General features: G+C 46.1%; 1 protein-coding gene across 3 annotated transcripts in view; it reads right to left on the bottom strand.

The window, feature by feature from the left end:
- Positions 1 to 20,118, bottom strand: part of BSPRY (B-box and SPRY domain containing) — a 42,700-nt gene that overhangs the window by 11,105 nt on the left and 11,477 nt on the right. For 2 of the 3 annotated variants that reach the window (XM_030817664.1, XM_003264027.4), the window contains exons 2-6: positions 17,741 to 17,839; positions 11,380 to 11,610; positions 9,714 to 9,739; positions 3,749 to 3,873; positions 925 to 2,527 (exon numbers count right to left, since the gene is read on the bottom strand). In XM_030817664.1, coding sequence (XP_030673524.1) covers positions 2,001 to 2,527; positions 3,749 to 3,873; positions 9,714 to 9,739; positions 11,380 to 11,610; positions 17,741 to 17,839 — 1,008 coding nt within the window. In that variant the 3' untranslated portion in view covers positions 925 to 2,000. Of the gene's footprint in view, positions 1 to 924; positions 2,528 to 3,748; positions 3,874 to 9,713; positions 9,740 to 11,379; positions 11,611 to 17,740; positions 17,840 to 20,118 lie in introns of those variants that run through there. The other variant, XM_030817665.1, reaches the window with a different exon arrangement.

Raw genomic sequence — 20,118 nt, 5'->3', positions numbered from 1 at the left:
CTAGAGTGGATGCTGAATTGAGTGGTGGCATTGGGGGTGGCTTTAGATGAGCAGGGGGACGAGGAGGACATTGCTGCAGCAGGCCCATGAACTGGAATGAAGGCTGCTGTGAGGAGCTGGATTGGTGGATTGACAGAAACGGCATGGGGGCCTTCAGGTGCCAAGAAGAGCCTTGGCTTTGACCCAGATTTTTGAGCAGGGGCTGTGCCCAGGCAAAGGCAGGGAAGATCTCTTTGGGACTTGACCAAACCCCTTTTGGTCTGTTTTCCTTGGGACTGGCCCCAAGGCCAGGCAACAGTAATTTCCCTTTTTTTTTTTTTTTTTTTTTGAGATGGAGTCCAGCTCTGTTGCCCAGCCTAGAGTGCAGTGTTGTGATCTCGGCTCACTACAACCTCCGCCTCCCAGGTTCAAGCAATTCTTCTGCCTCAGTCTCCCGAGTAGCTGAGATCACAGGTGTGCACCATTATGCCCAGCTAATTTTTTGTATTTTTAGTAGAGATGGGGTTTCACCATGTTGGCCAGGCTGGTCTCGAACTCCTGACCTCAGGTGATCCACCCGCCTCAGCCTCCTTTGAGACTCTGTCTTAAAAAAAAAAATTAATAAACAGTGGTTTTCAAACTGCTCTGTGGCTCCCAAAGAAAGGGGAGGGCTCTGCCTTTCATCTTCTTTGGATGCAGGAGCCTAAAGTTGTAAGATTACTTTAGAAGAGAGTTCTTGGACAAAAGTTTGAAGACCACTGTTCTAGGGTGAACTCCTCATGGAGACAAACATAAAGGGACTTGCCTTGGGTCTTGGTAATGTCTCCAGGCTCTTTCTGCTACACTGAGCTGCGACCCACTTATTTCCGAGAATGCAATAAGTGTATGAAGACAGGCCAGCGTACAGTATACACCCAATTATCAACGAAGAACATGGAATAAATCTTTAATGCTTTTAAGACCTTTAATATTGCCCACGTGCCCTAAGGTTGGCCCTCTTACTCCCTCAGCTCTTTCTGGCTTTAAGCCATCACCCCAGGTGTGCAGTTTATGTCAGAGGGGGCCATCAGGTAGGGACTTAACAGCTGCTCTAAGGGAAAACGCCGTCCCTGCTATTACCAGTGGGCACAGGCTGGAGCTCAGCCGGCAGGGGCTACAGTTGGGTTACCTGGAGACATGATCCCCTGGTCCTGAGGGCGTAGGCAGGACATGGGGGAGGACATGGTCCCCCAGGACAGAGTCCTCTGGCCAGGAGCAGCCTTTCAGGTTGCTCTTGTGTGCTAGAAAAAATATTTTCTCTATGTGCCACGTCATGAAAAAGACAGAAGCACTGAATTAACGGGATGCGGAAACTTTAGCCACAGGCTTCTCTGCCTGTGAAGAGAGCACTTCTGCATGTGAAAAGCTGGAGCAGGAGGCTGAATGGCAGTGCTTCTCCAGAGACCACAACATCCACCCAGTCACCTATCCACCTACATTCACCTATCCATCTATCCATCCACTCACCTGCCAAATATTTATTGCATGCTCACTATGCACCAGACACCATGCTAGATGCCAGAGACAAAGTGAAGACACCCTCAGAGGGACAGATGCGTGGTGGATTTGGGAGACTAAGGCCCAGAGAGTAGTAGGTTCCCCACAGGTACCCAGCACTCAAAGCAGCAATCTCCAACCCTTTGAATGCAAGGACTTTTTTGCTTATCTGTGGTGGCAGATATCACAAAAATTATACACACTTTTTTTTTTTTTTAGCTCATCAGCTATTGTTAGTGTATCTTACGTGGCCCAAGAAAATTCTTCTTCAAATGTGGCCCAGGAAAGCCAAAAGTTTGGACACCTGTGATTTACAGGTTGTGCCTAGATCTGAAACAGATCCCCATCCCTCCTAAAGCTGCCCACTGGTTATGGGCCCTGTTTCTCTTAGAAACACCACACACATCATTTGGGAAAAGGACACTGAGTAGAAACATGGCCTGAAAGGGTGGGGGGTGGTGGACCTGGCTTCCTGTGGCCAGAGGTCAGCGGACGATGGAAATGGTCTGATCAGCCACAGCAAAGACTGGGAAGAGGGGCCCCGGGAAGGACCCATGATGGGTATAGAGCACTGTGCCGGAGGCTGGCTCATAGAAGAGCAGCTCCCGAGCCTGCAAGTCCAGCACTACACCCAGCTGGGCTGGGCCCCGCAGCAGCCCCAGGGGCTCGTGCTGCCCATTGTGTGAGAAACGAAACTCCTGATCATAGCGAGAGAAGACCCAGGAGAAGGCATTGTGGCCCAGACGGCAGTCACTGCCAGAACCCTTGCGGGGCAGGTGGCCTGAGGCCACGCCCACCTTATAGGCACAACTGTTCTGGACATTCACCATCCAGGCATGGAGCCCATTCTGGAAGGAGGTGGCAGCCAGGGCATTGGGCCAGTGGTCAAACCGCTCTGGGCCATCTGCACAGGCCTTTGACTTCTTGGTGCTGAAGGTCAGGGTCTTTCGATCATCTGACAATTGCAGGAAAGGGCTGACTGTCCTCTCATCGATCCGTACGTCCTCTGTGCCTGCCAGAAAGAATTCTCAGAGTTGCTGAGGGCCCACCCCTGCCCTAACCCCTGCCAGGTAGCAAAATGTTCCTCACCACTCACTAGCATGGTGACCTCATATAAGCCATTTACTCTCTCTGAGCCTTGTCTGCAAAAGGTGGGTCAAAATAGGACTTCTCACTGGGTGATCACAAGAATTAAACAGAATCATACATGTAAAGTGCCCAGCATGTAAGTGCTCTATAAACTGTAGCCTTTATAACAATAGTTACTATCAGTCAAGACCCTCAACTGTAAACTCTGATAGAAATAAGGCCCAGAGAGGAAAAGGGAGTTGCCCAAGTTTACACACTGAGTTGGTGGCAGGGGCAAAATGAAGACAAAGCATTTTGTTCCTATACCTAGCACTGATTATACTCTTTCTACTTGGTCATATCTGTGGCCTCCAGATTGGACTTGTCCTAGAAACACAGCCTCTGGGAGCTAGGAAGCATGAGATACCCAATTTCTAGCAAATATCTAAACTGCTGGTAAATCAGGCATCATTTGATACGAGAATCTAGAGTAGACAAGCTACAGCTTGTACCAAAATTGTAAGGATAATATGAGAAGGGAGGATTAAAACTGAAAAAAAAAATCAGTCTATTAACCTGTTTCATGAATTGTGCAAAGACTACCATTGGGAGAATGGAAGCTTCCATCTAACTTGGAGGAGGCCTGCTCTGGAGAACCTCCGTGCTAAATGGGAATTCCTGGAGGCAGAAGACCATGTCAGTTTACCTCTGTGGCCCCAGCATGTGGCACAGGGTGGGGCCCACAGCTGGCCTGAGTCAGTGTGTGTAAAGTGAATAAGTGAGGCAAATCAGGCAGTTTGATTCTTGGTCCAGATGTTCTTCAGTTGGCCATCAATTATATTTTCTTAAAGAGAAACCCCAGGTTTCCAATAAATAATACTGAGCTGCCCTAGTAGGTCAGGATATAAGGAAGACATGACTTATAGGAATGAGATTTATCTTTGACCCAACCACAGAACATGTTAGTCTGGAAATGGGAAGGACTTGGCCCAGCTGCCCCAGGCCTGTCTGGAACCTTGACCCTACTGACCAGCCTGCATCCAGCATGACTTGTTTAAGCTATCATCTCAGAAGCACGGGTACCCAGTGTGAACCAGGAGTGAACCCCAGACAGACAGACAGAAGCCCAGTTGTCCTAATGGTCCTGGGCTCTACTGCTCCTAACCTGAAAGGGACCCAAGAACTGCCGTTGCCCAGAGCTGGGTCAGTAGTGGGCTCCGAGTGCACTTCTCATTAAAGTTTAACATTTCCGACTCCTGGGGATCCAAAATGCCCTCTGCTTCTTCGGTCCTTATATGGGGAAAAACAGAGACAGAGATTCAGGATGGTCCTGGAAATATATCTGGATCAATATGGGGTGAAGAGAAGAACAGAAGTAAAATCCTCCTATCAGGTGACACCAAGATTGGCAGCCAGGGCCAGGTGCAGTGGCTCACCCCTGTGACCCTAGCACTTTGGGAGGCCTGAGGTGGGAGAGGATCGCTTGAGCCCAGGAGTTTGAGACCAGCATGGGCAACATAATAAGACTCCATCTCTACAAAAAATTTAAAGATTAGCTGGGTGTGGTGGCATGCACCTGTAGTCCCAGCTACTTGGGAGGCTGAGGTGGGAGGATTGCTCGAGCCCAGGAGTTCGAGGCTGCAGTGAGCCGAGATCATGCCACTGCACTCCAGCCTGGGTGACAGAGTGAGACCCTGTCTCAAAAAAAAAAAAAAAAAAAAAGAGTGGCATCCAGTCCCCACACAGGGGCTTGGGCCAAAAGGGAAGGTGGCCATTTCCCCTGTGCCCCCCAGAAACCTTAATTTTAGCAAAGCTGGTGGACAGTTTACAGGAAGATGTGTTCTTGGTGCCAGTATTAGAAATTGAAGGTGGTGTGCTCTGCAGAGGAAGCAACTTGCCAGAGTCCCTCAGTAAGTTAATGCAGAGCTGGGGCTAAGACCTCCTGGGCCTCTGGAGCCCCTGCACGATAGTCTTTCTACTCCAACATCTTGCCCTTGCCTGGAAAATATCTCACCTCCCACTCAGACCTATTGAGGCAGTCATGTTTCCCTGGGTTTTGTCAGAAGGTTCAGCTACTCCTCTACTTTAAAAATGCAAACACCTGAGGGGTCCACAGAGGAAAGGGCCATCAGTTATCACCCCAGCCACAAATGAATCATGGCACTGTGTGCTCTCAATAACTCTCTCCTCAGCTCACAATGGGGCGTGGGTTTTGCTGGAGAGGTAATTTGGGACAATATGATGCCTAGGAGTTGAAAACTGCCACGTATCAGCAGCGAGGCCCCGGGCTTGCTGTTTTCTCTACAGAATCACACCTCAACTTTGCTTTAACCTGGGAAGTAGTGGTTATCTGATTTAACAGGACAGAACAGATTCAGAGCTAAAAGGGGGAGCGGATTCAAGTCCTGCCTCCATGCAAAAATAGAACAAAACTGGGATGAAGCCCAGGCAGCATTCAACATAATTTTTTCCTTGACCTGAAGTGAAATCTCAAAGGAATATAGGGCAAAGTAGAGGTTTACCATGGAGCTTTGCAGCCTTTTCACCCGGGTGCTGAGAAAGACCTTTCCTACTGCCTCCAATCCTGAAGATGGCGTTGAGATCAGGCAGTGGTTCTGAGTACACACGCTCTCTCCCCATATCTCATGGCTCTGTCCATAAATGGAGTGGGCACAGGGGTGAGGCATGTGCCCTGATGGCTCTTTGCAAGACTGTCACTGACTGTTCTGTCTTGGGAGGCATAAGGTGAACAGAACCTTAGAAATACTGGGAGCAAGCTCTAGTAACAAAGGCTCTTTGTGGTCAGGACAACAGAGGGTCTATTGCCATCTTCTCAGAACAAAGGAGCTCCCGCCAACAGGTGGGGAAGAAAGAGGAGCTGATGTCAGCGGTGCTAAGCTGTCATCCCAGGGCAAATGTGAGGCTGAACATAGTAAAGTCTACAGCGAACCACCTGGGCTAGCTGCCCTATGGTATCGAAGACAAAACTCATGGCCCCAAAGGGGTGGAAATGAAAAAGGGCCTGAACACAGCAGGCCCTGGCCAGGATCAGAACGCCCAGATGGTGCGGCAGGATCTGCTGCTGCAGTGTCCAGTCAGAGTTGAGCCCAGCCACAAGCATGGAAACACCAGAGCCAACAAGGCACTTCTAAGATAAGTGAGTTTCCGGCTAGATGGGGCTTCACAACTTTTGAACACTACTTTGAGAGTATATTCCCTCAGCCTGGGGGCATAAAGAACTACAGACAAATCTGGAACTCTATGGATAGGCCTGTCAGTAGTATGGGCTTAGCAATGCTCAGACAACTTTGTATGTATTGTAGGATTGAGCAAATATTGATGTTGTTGGGGGCTGGAGTCCTCACTGTAAAATAACAAAAGGTACAAATGTAGAAAAGGAGAGGGCAAAGGAAAAACCTTGAGGTGTTACATTGGAATTAGAAGTTGTGATACAGGCTGGGCATGGTGGCTTATGCCTGTAATCCCAGCACTTTGGGAGACTGAGGCAGAAGGATCACTTAAGGTCAGGAGTTCGAGACCAGCCTGGCTAATATGGTGAAACCTTGTCTCCACTAAAATTACAAAAATTAGCTGGGTGTGGTGACACATGCTTGTAATCCCAGCTACTTGGCAGGCTGAGGCAGGAGAATCGCTTGGACCCAGGAGGTGGAAGTTGCAGTGAGGCAAGATTGCGCCACTGCACTCCAGCCTGAGTGACAGAGCAAGACTCCGTCTCAAAAAAAAAAAAAAAAAAAAAAAAGCTGTGAGACAAACTCATGCATCAAACAGCTACACACACACACACTCTCACTCTCTCTGCCTCTCTCTTCCTAGTTCCATCTGCTATACATTGAGTGAGCTGAGTGAGGCCTGGAAGCAAGGTCACTGAGTACCCTTAATGCTCAGATCTTGGTTTCTAAATATCATTCTCCACTAAAAACAACCAGGTCCCCTGGAAAAGCAGCTGATTCAGGGGCAGGAAAAGCACAAGTTGAGCTGGGGTTTTCTTCTTGTGCTTCTTGTGCCAGAGAGCAAGAAAGTGCTCAAAGAATGATGGGAACTTTTCAAAAGGACACAGGGTCCAGCTTGAAGGGGCTTCTACTGGCCAAATCTGGGACAGTCTGAATGTCAAAATTAGTAATAACAGTGACAGATTATAATGCATTGAATAAAATAAGAATCCATGAGTCTGTATTAATATTGAATAAGAGAACAAACAAACAAGCAAATAAAAGGAATAATTCAGGCAGGAGTGACCAATGGATGCTAAAACTATTGGGAGAAAGTCTGAAGGGACACAGGATATATATGCAGAAAGTGTCTCCTCACAGACTGCTTATTAATTATAAAAGGAAAAGTGCAGCTTTATAATGAGGAAACCTGGCAGACATCACCTTATCCAAGTGCTCAAAATTAACATCTTTGATAACGGACAAAGGGACATCATGTGCCCCCAGATATGATGAACTGAAGACAGATCACTTATGAGGTATTCCTGCTAAAAATGTATAACTTGAATCTAATCATAAGATAACATCAGATAAACCCAACTGAGGGAGATCCTATAAAACTGGCCTTGACTCTTTAAAAATGTTAAAAAAAAAAAAAAAGCTAAGGAATAATTCTAGACTTGAAAAGACCAGCTGAATTAGGAAAACAAAATAAAACACTATGAAGAACATTTGCACAATTGACAACAGTTGGATATGGACTGTGTATTAGATTATAGTATTATATCAATGTTAAATTTCCTTAATTTACACTGGGGTTATGTAAGGGAATGTCTTTGTTTCTAGGAGAAACATGCTGAAGTATCTTGAAAGAAAAGTTCATGTTTTCTGGAATTTACCCTCAAATAGACCATAAAAAAATAAGTTTCTAACATATACACTAGATAGATAAATAAGAAGACAGAGAGAACAAGCGACAATGAATGTGGCAAAATGTCAACAATTGATATTTTCTAGGTGAAGCTCATTATACTACCTTTGCAACTTTTTTCTAAGTTTGAAATCATTTGAATAAATGAATCATTTAAAAAAATTAAAGATCAATTAAAAAATCAGATCAGCTTGATATTAAGGACACACTGTATTAAAGGAAGATGACGAAGATAAAGGAGATAGAGAAGATGGGCAGAAGTGTGAAAAGATTGTAAAAGGGGAGAAGTGGGAACAAGCCAAGCATGCATTACGAGACGGTAAAATAAATATGATCCACTACACTGCAATACTTCACAAACTTTCAAAAAAGTGACGTGAATGTAAATGTACTGACGTGGAAAGATGTCCCAGATAGCCTAACAAATTTCACAACAGCTATAAAATGGTCCTATCTGTGTTTTAATTTTTTTGTTTTTTTTGAGACAGGGTTTCACTCCCATCACCCAGTCTGGAGTGCAGTGGCAGGCTCTCAGCTCACTATAACCTCCGCCTCCTGGGCTCAAGTGATCCTTTTGCCTCAGTTTCCCCAGTAACTGAGATTACAGGGGTACGCCACCGCACCTAGCTAATTTTTGTATTTTTAATAGGTTTTGCCATATTGGCCAGGCTGGTTGTGAACTCCTGACCTCAAGTGATCTGCCTGCCTAGGCCTCCCTAAGTGATGGGATTACAGGCATGAGTCATCACGCCCAGCTTTTTTTTTTTTTTTTTTTTTTGAGGTGGAGTCTCAATCTGTCGCCCAAGCTGGAATGCATTGGCGCATCTCAGCTCACTGCAACCTCCACCTCCTGGGTTCAAGTGATTCTCCTGCCTCAGCCTCCTGAGTAGCTGGGACTACAGGCGCACGCCACCACACCTGACTAATTTTTGTATTTTTAGTAGAGACAGGATTTCACCATCTTGGCCCAGGCTGGTTTTGAACTCCTGACCTCAAGTGATCCATCTTCCTCAGCCTCCCAAAGTGCTGGGATTATAGGCATGAGCCACCGGGCCTAAAAAACATTTTTAAGACAACAACCAAAAAACCACCACATACCCTCCTATGACTATATATAAGTCCACAAACGCACATCTATTCAAACCCATCGCTGTCAGGGAATGGCATTGGGAAAGGGTAATGCAGACTCATTTTTCTTTTTCTTTGAGACAGGGTCTTACTCTGTTGCCCAGGCTGAGTGTAGTGGTGTGAGCACAGCTCACTGTAGCCTCAACCACCCAGGTTCAAGTGATCCTCCTGTCTCAGCCTTCTGAGAAGCTGGGACTATAGGCTCTCAGCACGAAGCATGGCTAATTTTTTATTTTTTTGTAGATATCAGGTCTTATTGTATTGCCCAGGCTGGTCTCAAACTCCTAGCTTCAAGCTACCCTCCTGCCTTGGCCTCCCAAAGTGCTGGAATTACAGGTGTAAGACAGCATGCCCAGCAAGATTCATTTTTCATTTTAAATGGCTTTATATTGGATTTTTTCCTCTCATGCACATATGTATTGCTATTGAAACTTAAATATAAAAATAATTTATACTCATTGAAGTATAGAAAAATAAGTAAATAAATAAGAAGAATGGACTGTGTTCCCTAAGTATAGCTCTGAAATTTCACACAGAAGGTTTGTGAATTACTCTGCCTGGCAAATTATGTCCTCTTGGCAACTTCCTCAGGCCCTCAGCTCTTTTAGAACTCAGGCAGGACCTGGTGAAATTCTTTTATTACTTAAGAGCTAAAATGCAAAATTTGAGTGGTAAGGCAGACTTAAGTTTCAAAGATTCCTCCATCAGGGAAAGGAGGAGTGAGGCAGAGGCGACAGTACCGGGGCAAGTGTTAGATGGGTCCAACCCCTGGTTCCAGGCTTAGGGAGATCCCTTCCTCTTTTAGAGTCTCAACATTTTCATCTGCAGATGGCGGTGGTAAAGCCCTCCAGCAGGGTGACTACCTTTTTACAGAGGAAGTTTAAGAAAGCAGTGGCAAGCCTTGGATTACTAAGTATTCCACTGCCTTTCCATGTGTTTTAAAGCAGTTCTCTAAGCCAAGGGCAGAGACACTCCCTGTCCACAGAGCCAGGCTCCAGGAAAGCCACTCAGCTGCACACCCTGTGCATTCTCCCAAGAGCAGCAGGGCTGAAGGCAGTGGAGTGTGAAGAGGCCTAAGGGTCTCCAAGACTACCCAGTCAAATCATAGGGTCTATACTCACCTCTCGAAAATCTCTTGCTCCTTCTGCTGTGAGAAAAGAAAACAAAGTCAAGCTTGGCACCAGATACCCAGCAGGGAGTCAATGCTAGGACAGATTTAACTACCAGAAAGGGCTCCATGTGGACTCTAGAATAAAAACTTCTACTCTTTAAGACCAGCATAAAGCTAAGCTGTTCTACACACACACGCACACACACACATACACATACACACACACACACACACATACACCCCCCCATAATACATGCTCAGAATGAATCACTCTACCCCATGTCCAGGGCATCCTGGATTCCCCTCAACTCCACTCAGGACCATCACCTGTTCACCTGACAGCATCCCCCATGAAGACTGTCAGCTCCTGGGTGGCTGCGACTCTTTCTGAGTCTTCTATTGTGACTGTCCCAGTGTCTGTGAAAGAGCATACTCTGTCCATGGATACTGTGACTAAATGAATGCACAGTTTCGAGCAGTCATAGAAACTGCCCTACTCGCAGAGGCAGTGGGACAGCTCAGGTGTTCCACATTCTCCTTCCCCTGCTTGTGACTCAGATGCCACCTTCTCCCCTCAAAACTGCAGGCAGCTGCTTATCTATATAAAATACTTTGAAAGGCTATGTACCAAATATGAATCATGGTGATTTCTGGGTGGTAGGATTAAGGATGAGCTCTGTGTTTTCATATCGAAGACCTTGTCAGCTCCCCGGAGCACAGTGTTCCCTCTACATGCTCCTGAACTCTTTCCACCTCCTCACTTCCTTTGACACAGCTAGTCTTCTTATTTTTCAGGTATCACCTTCTAAGTCGCTTCATCTGGGAACCTTCCCTGACCCCTCTTTCTCCTAGCCTGGATTGTCCGTCTCTAGCATGGGTGAGTTCCTCTACCATAGCACATATCCTTCCATATCCTAATTGTCAGTTAGTGTATTTGTCTCCTTTGTAAGGCTGGGAGCAGCTGACAGCTGCATCTCGTTACTCTGCCCCACAGCACAGTGCTTCACATATAATAGGCACTCAGTACACATTGACTATCAAAAGAAAACTATTATCAGTGCCAAAGAAACATAGTTTTATTCCCTTGCCTCATGTCAGAGAAGAAATTATTCAATGATACCTGTTAGAGCACAGTAAGGCAGACTTTATTCAAGACCTCATTGCAATGGAGTCTTGCAATGGGAGAGAGACTGGGTTCAACTCTGAATTCAGCGTGGGCAGGCAGGAATTTATAGCTAAGGAGCAGGGTGGGGGGTTAGTGGATGGAAAATTACTAAGAGGAAACATTGGGGGTAAGGGGGATTATGGCTAAACCTACCTAACAGGATTCTTGCTGCAGACAGAACACAGTGATCAGACATCACCTAGGGGATGGTGGTGGATGAGGAACCTGATCAGATATCAAGGATGATCAGATATCAAGGATGGGGGTTTCTGGCTACACTGACTTAGCAGGGTTCTTTTGCAAAAACTGGATTTTATAATGAAGTGCACAGATGGGCCTGGGAGAAGGCTCAGAAGCCTGACTAAAGTTTGGTCAAGCAAAGAATCGTTGTCACTCATCCCTGCGCCAAATTCTCATTTCCACCCTCCTCATACCGACAAACATTCTCGATATTTTCAGACTTTTGGGGAGCCTGGCCAACTGGTCATGCCCTCACCCTTGCCTGACTTACAATCAGCTGGAGGTCATCCAGGTGGGTCAGCATGTCCACCAGGCCGGTGCGGATGGTGTCAAGCTTCTGCAGCGCCTCGGCCCAGTGCACCCGCTGTGTCAGGATGCTCTGGTGGGCCCGCTCCTCTTCACCATGCACCTGTTCCAGTAACCGCTGCTCCTCGCTCTCACAAAGACTCCTCACCAGACTCAACCGCTGGATAACCAGTTCCCTCGCTGCACTGGCCATGCTCTGATGAGGGATAAAATGAGGAGTTGGGTGGTCTGTGCAAAGCCCCAGTTAGGATTTAAGAGGGTTTAGGCTCAGTGGAAAGGAGTGTTGAGATTGATTAGCAATGTCTGCCATGGGCTTAGTAATGGAAATAATAGCAGGTAAGCCTTTTACTTTGACATCTCTGCCCTAAGACTTCCCAAATACGGTTTAGGGTAAAGAAATCTGAGATGCAGACATGTAGGCCATATCTCAGGGAGCCACGATCAAATAATGGAAGACCTGGGCAGGACTTAGAGCCCAACTAGAATACTCTGCTTAATCACAGTTGGGAATACAAGGTCAAAGGATCAAGGTCAGAGAATCACAGAATTGCAGAGCAGAGGCCCTAAAAAGTCATCCCCATCAGCAGGATCCATACCAGCAGTGGTACAGTTGATATTTCACCATGTTTGAGGGAAAAAACTGATGACTTCCTAAAGCTGTCCATTTCAACTGGTTATGTGGTAGAATTTTTATCTGCCACAGAAGAGGCCTGAAATCAATTCTCAGACAATTAAGTTAACAGGTGTCTTCTTATAATTCTTAGCACAGGGCCTGGCATGAAGTAGGTACACAAATATTGACTGAATGGGAAACTTTTTCTTTTTAAAAATTTTTTGTAATAGAGATGGAGTTTCACCATGTTGCCCAAGCTGGTCTCAAACTCCTAGGCTCAATAAATAAGCCCAACTCAGCCCCACGAAGCACTGGGATTATAGGCATGAGCCACTGTGCCCACCCAGGAAATTTTTTCTGACTTAGTAAAAGATCTCTTGGTAGCGCTCACATGGCAATTCAGTAGCAAAGCTGAGACTGGAACCCAATTCTCTTGACTCTCAGTCCAGTCCCATTCCCCTATACCAGATGCCACCTGGCAACCAATCCTCCCCAAAGGCACCTGTTGCATAAGGCAGCTGCACTTGTACTCTTGCCAGACAAGTGGGAATAGAACTGCCTCCTTCATGTCAGAAAGTCAAGGATAGCCAGCAGCTTTCCCTATGCCCTGTCCCTGAAGACTTGCTTTGTACAGTGCACAGGACAATCATTCCTATTTTACAGAAAACATTGAGACCCACAGTTTGCCTTACAGGGAGGAGAGAGTAGCTAAGTGAATGGCAAGTGAACCCAGAAGGTAAGACTCCAAGTTTATAGTGTGCTCTTGAGGCAACATAACATAGTGGTCAGGAAATTAAGCTTTAGAGATAGTGTCTAGATTTAAATCTTAACTGCTCTGCTCATTAGCTGTGGAACTTGGAACATATTCCTTATCTTCCTTATGCCTCTATTTTCTAATCTGTAAAATGAGAATAATAATAGTACCTACCTCATAAGGCTATGGTGAGGGTTAAATGTGTTAATATATATAAAGTAAGTAGAACAAAGCCTGCTACATTATGTGTTCAATAACATTCATTCACTATTGCTCTTCTTCATCTTTTTTTTTCTTTTCTTTTCTTTTCTTTAAGAGACGGAGTCTTGCTCTGATGCCCAGGCTGAAATGCAGTGGCACAATCATAGCTCACTGCAGCTTTGAACTCCTGGGCTCAAGCGATCCTCCTGCCTCAGTCTTCCAAAGTGCTGGGATTACAGTCATGAGCAACTGCATCCAGCCCACTATTATTCTCCTGTTTATCCCACCTTAATGCCTTACCCACAGGGTAGGCCCCTGAAACCATGGTTGTACTGTGTGATCCTGGATCAAAACAGATCCTCACCCAAGATGAATCAGATTCTGATTCCTGCCTAAAAGAGTCTAGTCATTCTCAACAAGTTTGTTGAGCCATTCCCAGAAAAGGAGAGCAAAGAAAAGAAAAAATTCCCTTTTTCAACACATGAGAGTAGACAAACCGAAAACCCTCTCAGAATAAAGTAGAGAAATGCCAGAAAAATAGCCCAAGTATCCTTTTAAAAGTGTAGTTGTGGCTGGACACAGTGGCTCATACCTGTAATCCCAGCACTTTGGGAGGCTGAGGCAGGTGGATCACCCGAGGTCAGGAGTTTGAGACCAGCCTGGCCAATATGGTGAAACCCCGCCTCTACTGAAATACAAAAATTAGCTGGGCCTGGTGGTGGGAGCCTGTAATCCCAGTTACTCAGGAGGCTGAGGCAGAAGAATTGCTTGAACCTGGGAGGTGGAGGCCACAGTGAGCTGAGATCGCACCACTGCACTCCAGCCTGGGTGACAGGGCGAGACTCTGTCCCAAAAAAAGAAAAAAAAAAGGTTTTTATTTTTTGTTTTTTTGAGACAGGGTCTCATTCTGTCACCCAGCCTAGAATGCAGTGGTGCAATCATAGCTCACTGCAGCCTCAAACTCCTAGGCTCAAGTGATCCTCTCACCTCACCCTCCCAAGTAGTTGGGACTATAGGCCCATGCCATCATGTCTGGCTAATTTTTTAATTTTTTGTAGAGACAGCGTCTTGCTATGTTGCCCAAAAAAGTCTCGAACTCCTGGGTTCAAGTGATCATCCTGCCTTGGCCTCCCAAAGTGCTGGGATTATAGGCATGAGCCACCATGCTCAGCCCAATGAATAAGCTTAAGAGAGAGATATATATATACAACTCTACAGGCCAGGCACAGTACCGAGTCATGCTGGTAATCCAAGCACTTTGGGAGGCCAAGGCAGCAGGATCACTTGAGCCCAGGAGTTCAAGGCTGCAGTGAGCTATGACTGTGCCACTGCATTTCAGTCTGGGCAACGCAGTGAGACTTTGTCTAAAAAAAAAGAAAGAATAATGAAATTAAGACAAAGATACAAAAGAGCAGATCAAAAATACTAGAAGCTGGTTCTAAAGACTAATAGTCAAACCTGTGACAACTTTGATCAAAACTAAGAACAACTTTATCTTAAGTAAACCCTTAAGAAAAAAGAGTTCTGTTTCCCAATCCATTGAATAAGGCTCACATAATCTTGATACCAAATCTGATGAGGACTGTACAAGAAATGAAATTCATAGACTAATCTCACTCCTGAGCATACATGCAAAAATCCTAAAACAAAAATAAAAAATGCTTTACTGAGATTAGCAATCCAAATTCAGAAATTTTGTATTAACAATAATACAAGGGGATAGGAAAGGGTACATGTGGCTATAAAAGGGTAGCACAAGCAGTCCTAGTGATGGAACTGTTCTGTATTTTAATTGTGGCGGTAATCACGTCAATCTATGCCTGTGATAAGACAGTTAAATAAATATACACCATTTGAGAGCAGCGATATCTCCCACCTCCTTGGAACCCATGCTGGGACACTCTGCTCTCTTGGTTTACTTCTATTTCATTAGCTGATTTCTTGGTCCCCTTTGCTAGTTCCTTCTGTCTTCTCAATAGGAGGTGAAGTGCCCTAGGGCTCAGTCTTTGGACCGCTGCTCTTTCGTGTCTACACTCATTCCCTCTCCCACAGCTTTCCTCTCCCACAGCTTTCAATACTATTTATACACTGATAAATCCCAAATTTATATCTCCAACCCAGCCCTCTCCCAATTCATATATGCAGCTACCCACTCAGCACCTTCACTTGGATGTCAAATAGGTATCTCAAACGTAACATGCCCACAACAACTTAGCATGCCTGGTCTCCCCCACTCCCCTCCCTGCCTCCGCCAACCAACTCCACATGCAGTCCTTCCCCACCCCAGTTCATGGCTGCTCCATCCTGCCAGTTGCTCAAATAAAAAAACTTAAGTGTTATCCTGACACCTCCTCTCTTTCTTTCAGAGCCTACATCTAGTCCATCAGCAAATCCTGTTGCCTCTTCAAAATATATGCAGAATCCAGCCACTTCTCACAAGCTTTGCCACCATTGCTTGGGTCCAGACCACACTTGCTTCCCACCTGGATTATTACAATGGCTTCCTAACTGGTCTCCCTGCTTTAACCTTTGCGGCCTATAATCACTTCTAAACATAGCAGCCAAAGTGTTTCTTTCTTTTCTTTTTGGAGACAGAGTCTCGCACTGTTGCCCAGGCTGGAGTGCAGTGCGCAATCTCAGCTCATTGCAACCTCCGCCTCCCGGGTTCAAGTGATTCTCCTGCCTCAGCCTCCCGAGTAGCTGAGAATACAGGTGCCTGCCACCATGCCCTGCTAATTTTTTGTATTTTTAGTACAGATGGGGTTTCGCCCCGTTAGCCAGGATGGTGTCGAACTCCTGACCTCGTGATCTGCCTGCCTCGGCCTCCTAAAATGCTGGGATTACAGGCAAGAGCCACTGCGCCCAGCCTCAATCTTCTTAATGAAGTCATTCCTGGTCACAGCACATGTAACTGCAACCTGTACTATTCCCCTTTCTGTTTTATATTTCCCCATAGCACGTATCACCTTCGGACATAAAATATATTTTATTTGTTACTGTCCCTCTTCTGTGACAAGAATGTAGGCTTCACGAAAATAGGAATTTCTGTTTTGTTCACTGGGGAATGCCTAATCCATTGAACAACAGTATCTGGCACATGGTAGGTGCTCAGTAAAGGTTTGTTAAATAAATAACTGGTGAAATATTGGTAGCTTTCCTCTTAAAGTCAGGATTTGTCAGGCCAGGCACAGTGGCTCACGCCTGTAATCCCAGCACTTTGGGAGGCCGAGGTGGGCAGATCACCCGAGGTCAGGAGTTCAAGACCAGTCTGGCCAACATGGTGAAACTCCATCTCTACTAAAAATATAAAACATTAGCTGGGTGTGGTGGTTGGGCACTTGTAATCCGAGCTACATGGGAGGCTGATGCAGGAGAATCGCTTGAACCCAGGAGACAGAGGTTTCAGTGAGCCGAGATCGCGCCATTGTACTCCAGTCCAAGCAACAAGAGTGAAACTCCGTCTCAAAAAAAAAAAAAAAAAAAAAGCCAGGATTTGCCACACTAGCTTCTATTTAACACAGTACTAAGGTCATAACCAATGCAGTAAGACAAGAAAATAAAAAAGATAAAGAAGAGGGGAAGAGGGCAGGGGAGGGAGATGGAGACCATCATGCAAAGCGAAGCATAGATGGGCACCAAGTAGCTGCCTGGACTCCTAGCAGCTTTCTGGTTCCTGGTCTAGCCCCTTTTAGGTCCTAAGAGGACCCCCCTAGTGTCCCGTCAGGAAACGCCCCATTTTGCTTATACTTGTTCAACTGGGTTCTGTTCCATGCAATTAAAAGAACTCTGACTAATGTGGTACCAAGTCTGCTCCATGTACTATAGGGAAGGGAGGGAGGGGATATGCAGAAAGAAATTCATAGGCTCTGCCCCTGATAGGCATACTTGAAAGTGATGACACAGCAGTGGTAATGAGTCCACTGAATAAAAAATCTGCAGTGGAGACCAGGCATGGCAGCTCACACCTGTAATCCTAGCACTTTGGAAGGCCAAGGAGGGAGGATGGCTTGAGCCCAGGAGTTCGAGACCAGCCTGGTCAATATGGTAAAACCCCGTCTCTACTAAAAATTTACAAAATTAGCCAGTCATTGTGGCAGGCACCTGTAATCCCAGCACTTTGGGAGGCTGAGGCAGGAGAATCGCCTAAACCAGGGAGGCAGAGGTTACTGTGGGCCAAGATCGCGCCACTGCACTCCAGCCTGGGCAACAGAGTGAGGCCCCATCTCAAAAAGAAAAAAAAAAAAAGAATCAGCAGTGGGATGTAGCAGAAGGAGCACTAGCCTAGGAGACAGAAGATCCAGGTCATAGAACCAACTGCCAGGAGGCTGTGGGGGCCTTGGGCAGGTCAGTTAACCTCTTTAACCTCTATAAGGACCCATTTTCCTATTTGTAAATGGAGATGTTACTGCTACCTACTTCATAAGATTGTCACAGAGAATATTCAATGTAAAAGGTTATTTTATAATTCTGGAGCTGGGCAGAAAATGACCAGTTGGTAGAAGAATACGACCCTTCTTGATCCCCTATGCCAAGATACCCAAGAAAGTCATTTGCTAGCAGAGTCTTTGCACCAAGTATGGTACAGGAACAAGCCCACCCTGCCCAGATGGTAAAATTGAGTCTCTGAGGGATCGGAAGCTTTGCTAGTAGCACAATGAGTCTGTGAGGTTGGTAAGGGACCCTAGACTTGCCCAAGTCCCTAAGTCTAAGGCTTTATCCTAGGAGGGGGCTGAGTAGAGAGGAAAGAAGAGGAATTACCACTGCTCTTTGGTTCTTCCCCAGCAGGACGTCCGCCACATACTTGGTGATGGCAGCACTCTGTAACTGCAGCCTCTCACACTGGTCCACAATCTTGTTCTGCAACACAAACAAAGCTTGTGGCATCTAGGTCCATGTACCTGAGCCATTCACTCCATCCCAGTGATTTTCTCCTGTTACCACATGTCAGCCACCCACCCCCATGTTCATAGCCCAGATCTCATCATTATCAAAAACTGCACCACCTCCTAAATCTCCATGTCAAGGATCCACACTCTCCCCACCATGCCCTATCCTTCTCACTCCCTAATTCTAGGATCCCTATTCCAGCAACAGCTCAGTTGAGGCCACCAACATGTTAGTGGGACCACCTTTCACTGTCCATCATCCCCTTCTGTGACCTCACTTCCGTCTTTACCCCAGAACCCCAGCCTATCATTATAATAACTTTAAAACAAATTTTTGCTTTATGAATATTCTCAGGCTATATTATCTAGAAACATTTAAGATTGGAATCATTATATGTTGCTGGTGAACTGCACATTCTCTAAGTGACTTTATCTTTAGTAGCAAGTTTGCCTTAAAGTCCATTTTGTCTTGTGTTTATTTTTATTTTTATTTATTTATTTTTTGAGGCAGAGTCTCACTTGGTTGCCCAGGCTGAAGTGCAGTGGCGCGATGTCGGCTCGCTGTAACTTCCACCTCCCAGGTTCAAGCGATTCTCCTGCTTCAGCCTCCCAAGTAGCTGGGATTACAAGTGCGTGTCACCACGCCCAGCTAATTTTTGTATTTTTAGTAGAGACAGGGTTTCACCATGTTGGCCAGGCTGGTTTTGAACTCCGGACCTCAGGTGATCTGCCCGCCTTGACCTCTCAAATTGCTGGGATTACAGGTGTGAGCCACCGCACCCAGCCATTTGTTTCTTTTTAAATTTATTTATGTATTTATTTTGAGATAGTCTTGCTTGTCGTCCAGGCTGAGTGCAGTGGCATGATCAAGACTCACTGCAGCCTTGACCTTCCGGGCTCAAGTGATCCTCCCATGTCCTTCCTGAGTAGCTAGAACTACAGGCACGTGCCACCACACCTGGCTAATTTTTGCATTTTTTGTAGAGATGGACTTTTGCCACGTTGCCTAGGTTGGTCTCCAACTCCTGGGCTCAAGCAATCCTCCAGCCTCAGCCCCACAAAGTGCTGGGATGTTACAGGTGTGAGCCACCACGCTCAGCCCATTATAATCACTTTCTGGCGCACACACTCTTGGTCCTCCGTCATACCCAGCTGCCTGACTGTCCATACCTTCTGTTCTGTCCAGAACTACTCTCCCCCAAGTTATCCCCATTCATTAAGCAGCACCATCAATCATTCACCTGTTACCCAGACCAAAAACCCAGGAGTTTGTCTCCAATCCCACATCACTTCCATTAGTGAGTCCTATCAACCCCATCTCCAAAGTCTCTCTCTCTCCTCTGGTCACCTCTACTCCAGTTATTCTATCCAGATTGCCATGATCTGTCACAGGAACCACTGTTAGAACCTCTTAACTGGGTAACCTGCACCCCCAACCCCCCAGGTAGCCAGAGCCACCTTTGTAAGGAAATCAGACCAGGTCATGCCCCTACTCAAAACCTTCCAATGGCTTTTAGTACACTCACAATGACATCAGGCTTCTTAGCTTAGCCAACCTAGCCCTACCTGATATGACTCAGCTTATTTCTCCAACATCACTTTCTACCTCTCTCCACGATGGCCTTCTTTCTGTTCCTTAAATGTACCAAACTTGTCCTGACCTCAGTGCCTTTGCACTCCTGTAGTTCCGTTTCCACCAGTCTCTCTCTGTGTGTGTGTGTGTGTGTCTCACTCCCCAACTGCATTCAGATGTCATCTCTTCAGAGAAGTCTTCCCTGACCATCTCCCTCCTCACCCAATCTCTTCCTTTGCTTTATTTTTCTCCCTTGCACTTATAACTCTCTGACTATATATTATGTGTTTGTTTACCTTTTGGGGTATCTCTCTCCCCCACCACTGGAACAGAAGCACCATAAGTCTGACTTCTCTATGTCCTAGTACCTCAAAGAGAGTTTCTGAACATAGAAGGCCCTGAATAAACATTTGTTGAATGAATGAACACCCACTGCCTTGACCACAAGAGGTTCAGCAGTTCATGGCTCTCAAAGCTATGAGCATCATCCATGAACTCAGGGGAGTTTTAGAAATGGGAAAGCTGGCCGGGCACGGTGGCTCACACCTGTAATCCCAACACTTTGGGAGGCTGAGGTGGGCAGATCACCTGAGATCAGGAGTTCGAGACCAGCTTGGCCAACGTGGTAAAACCCCATCTCTACCAAAAAATACAAAAATTAGCCAGGCATAATGGCA

This window comes from Nomascus leucogenys, chromosome 8 (genome assembly GCF_006542625.1).
Source record: "Nomascus leucogenys isolate Asia chromosome 8, Asia_NLE_v1, whole genome shotgun sequence".
Classification (NCBI taxonomy): Eukaryota; Metazoa; Chordata; class Mammalia; order Primates; family Hylobatidae; genus Nomascus; species Nomascus leucogenys.
Note: the sequence above shows the minus strand (reverse complement) of the source record. Positions and strands in the feature narration are given on the sequence as shown.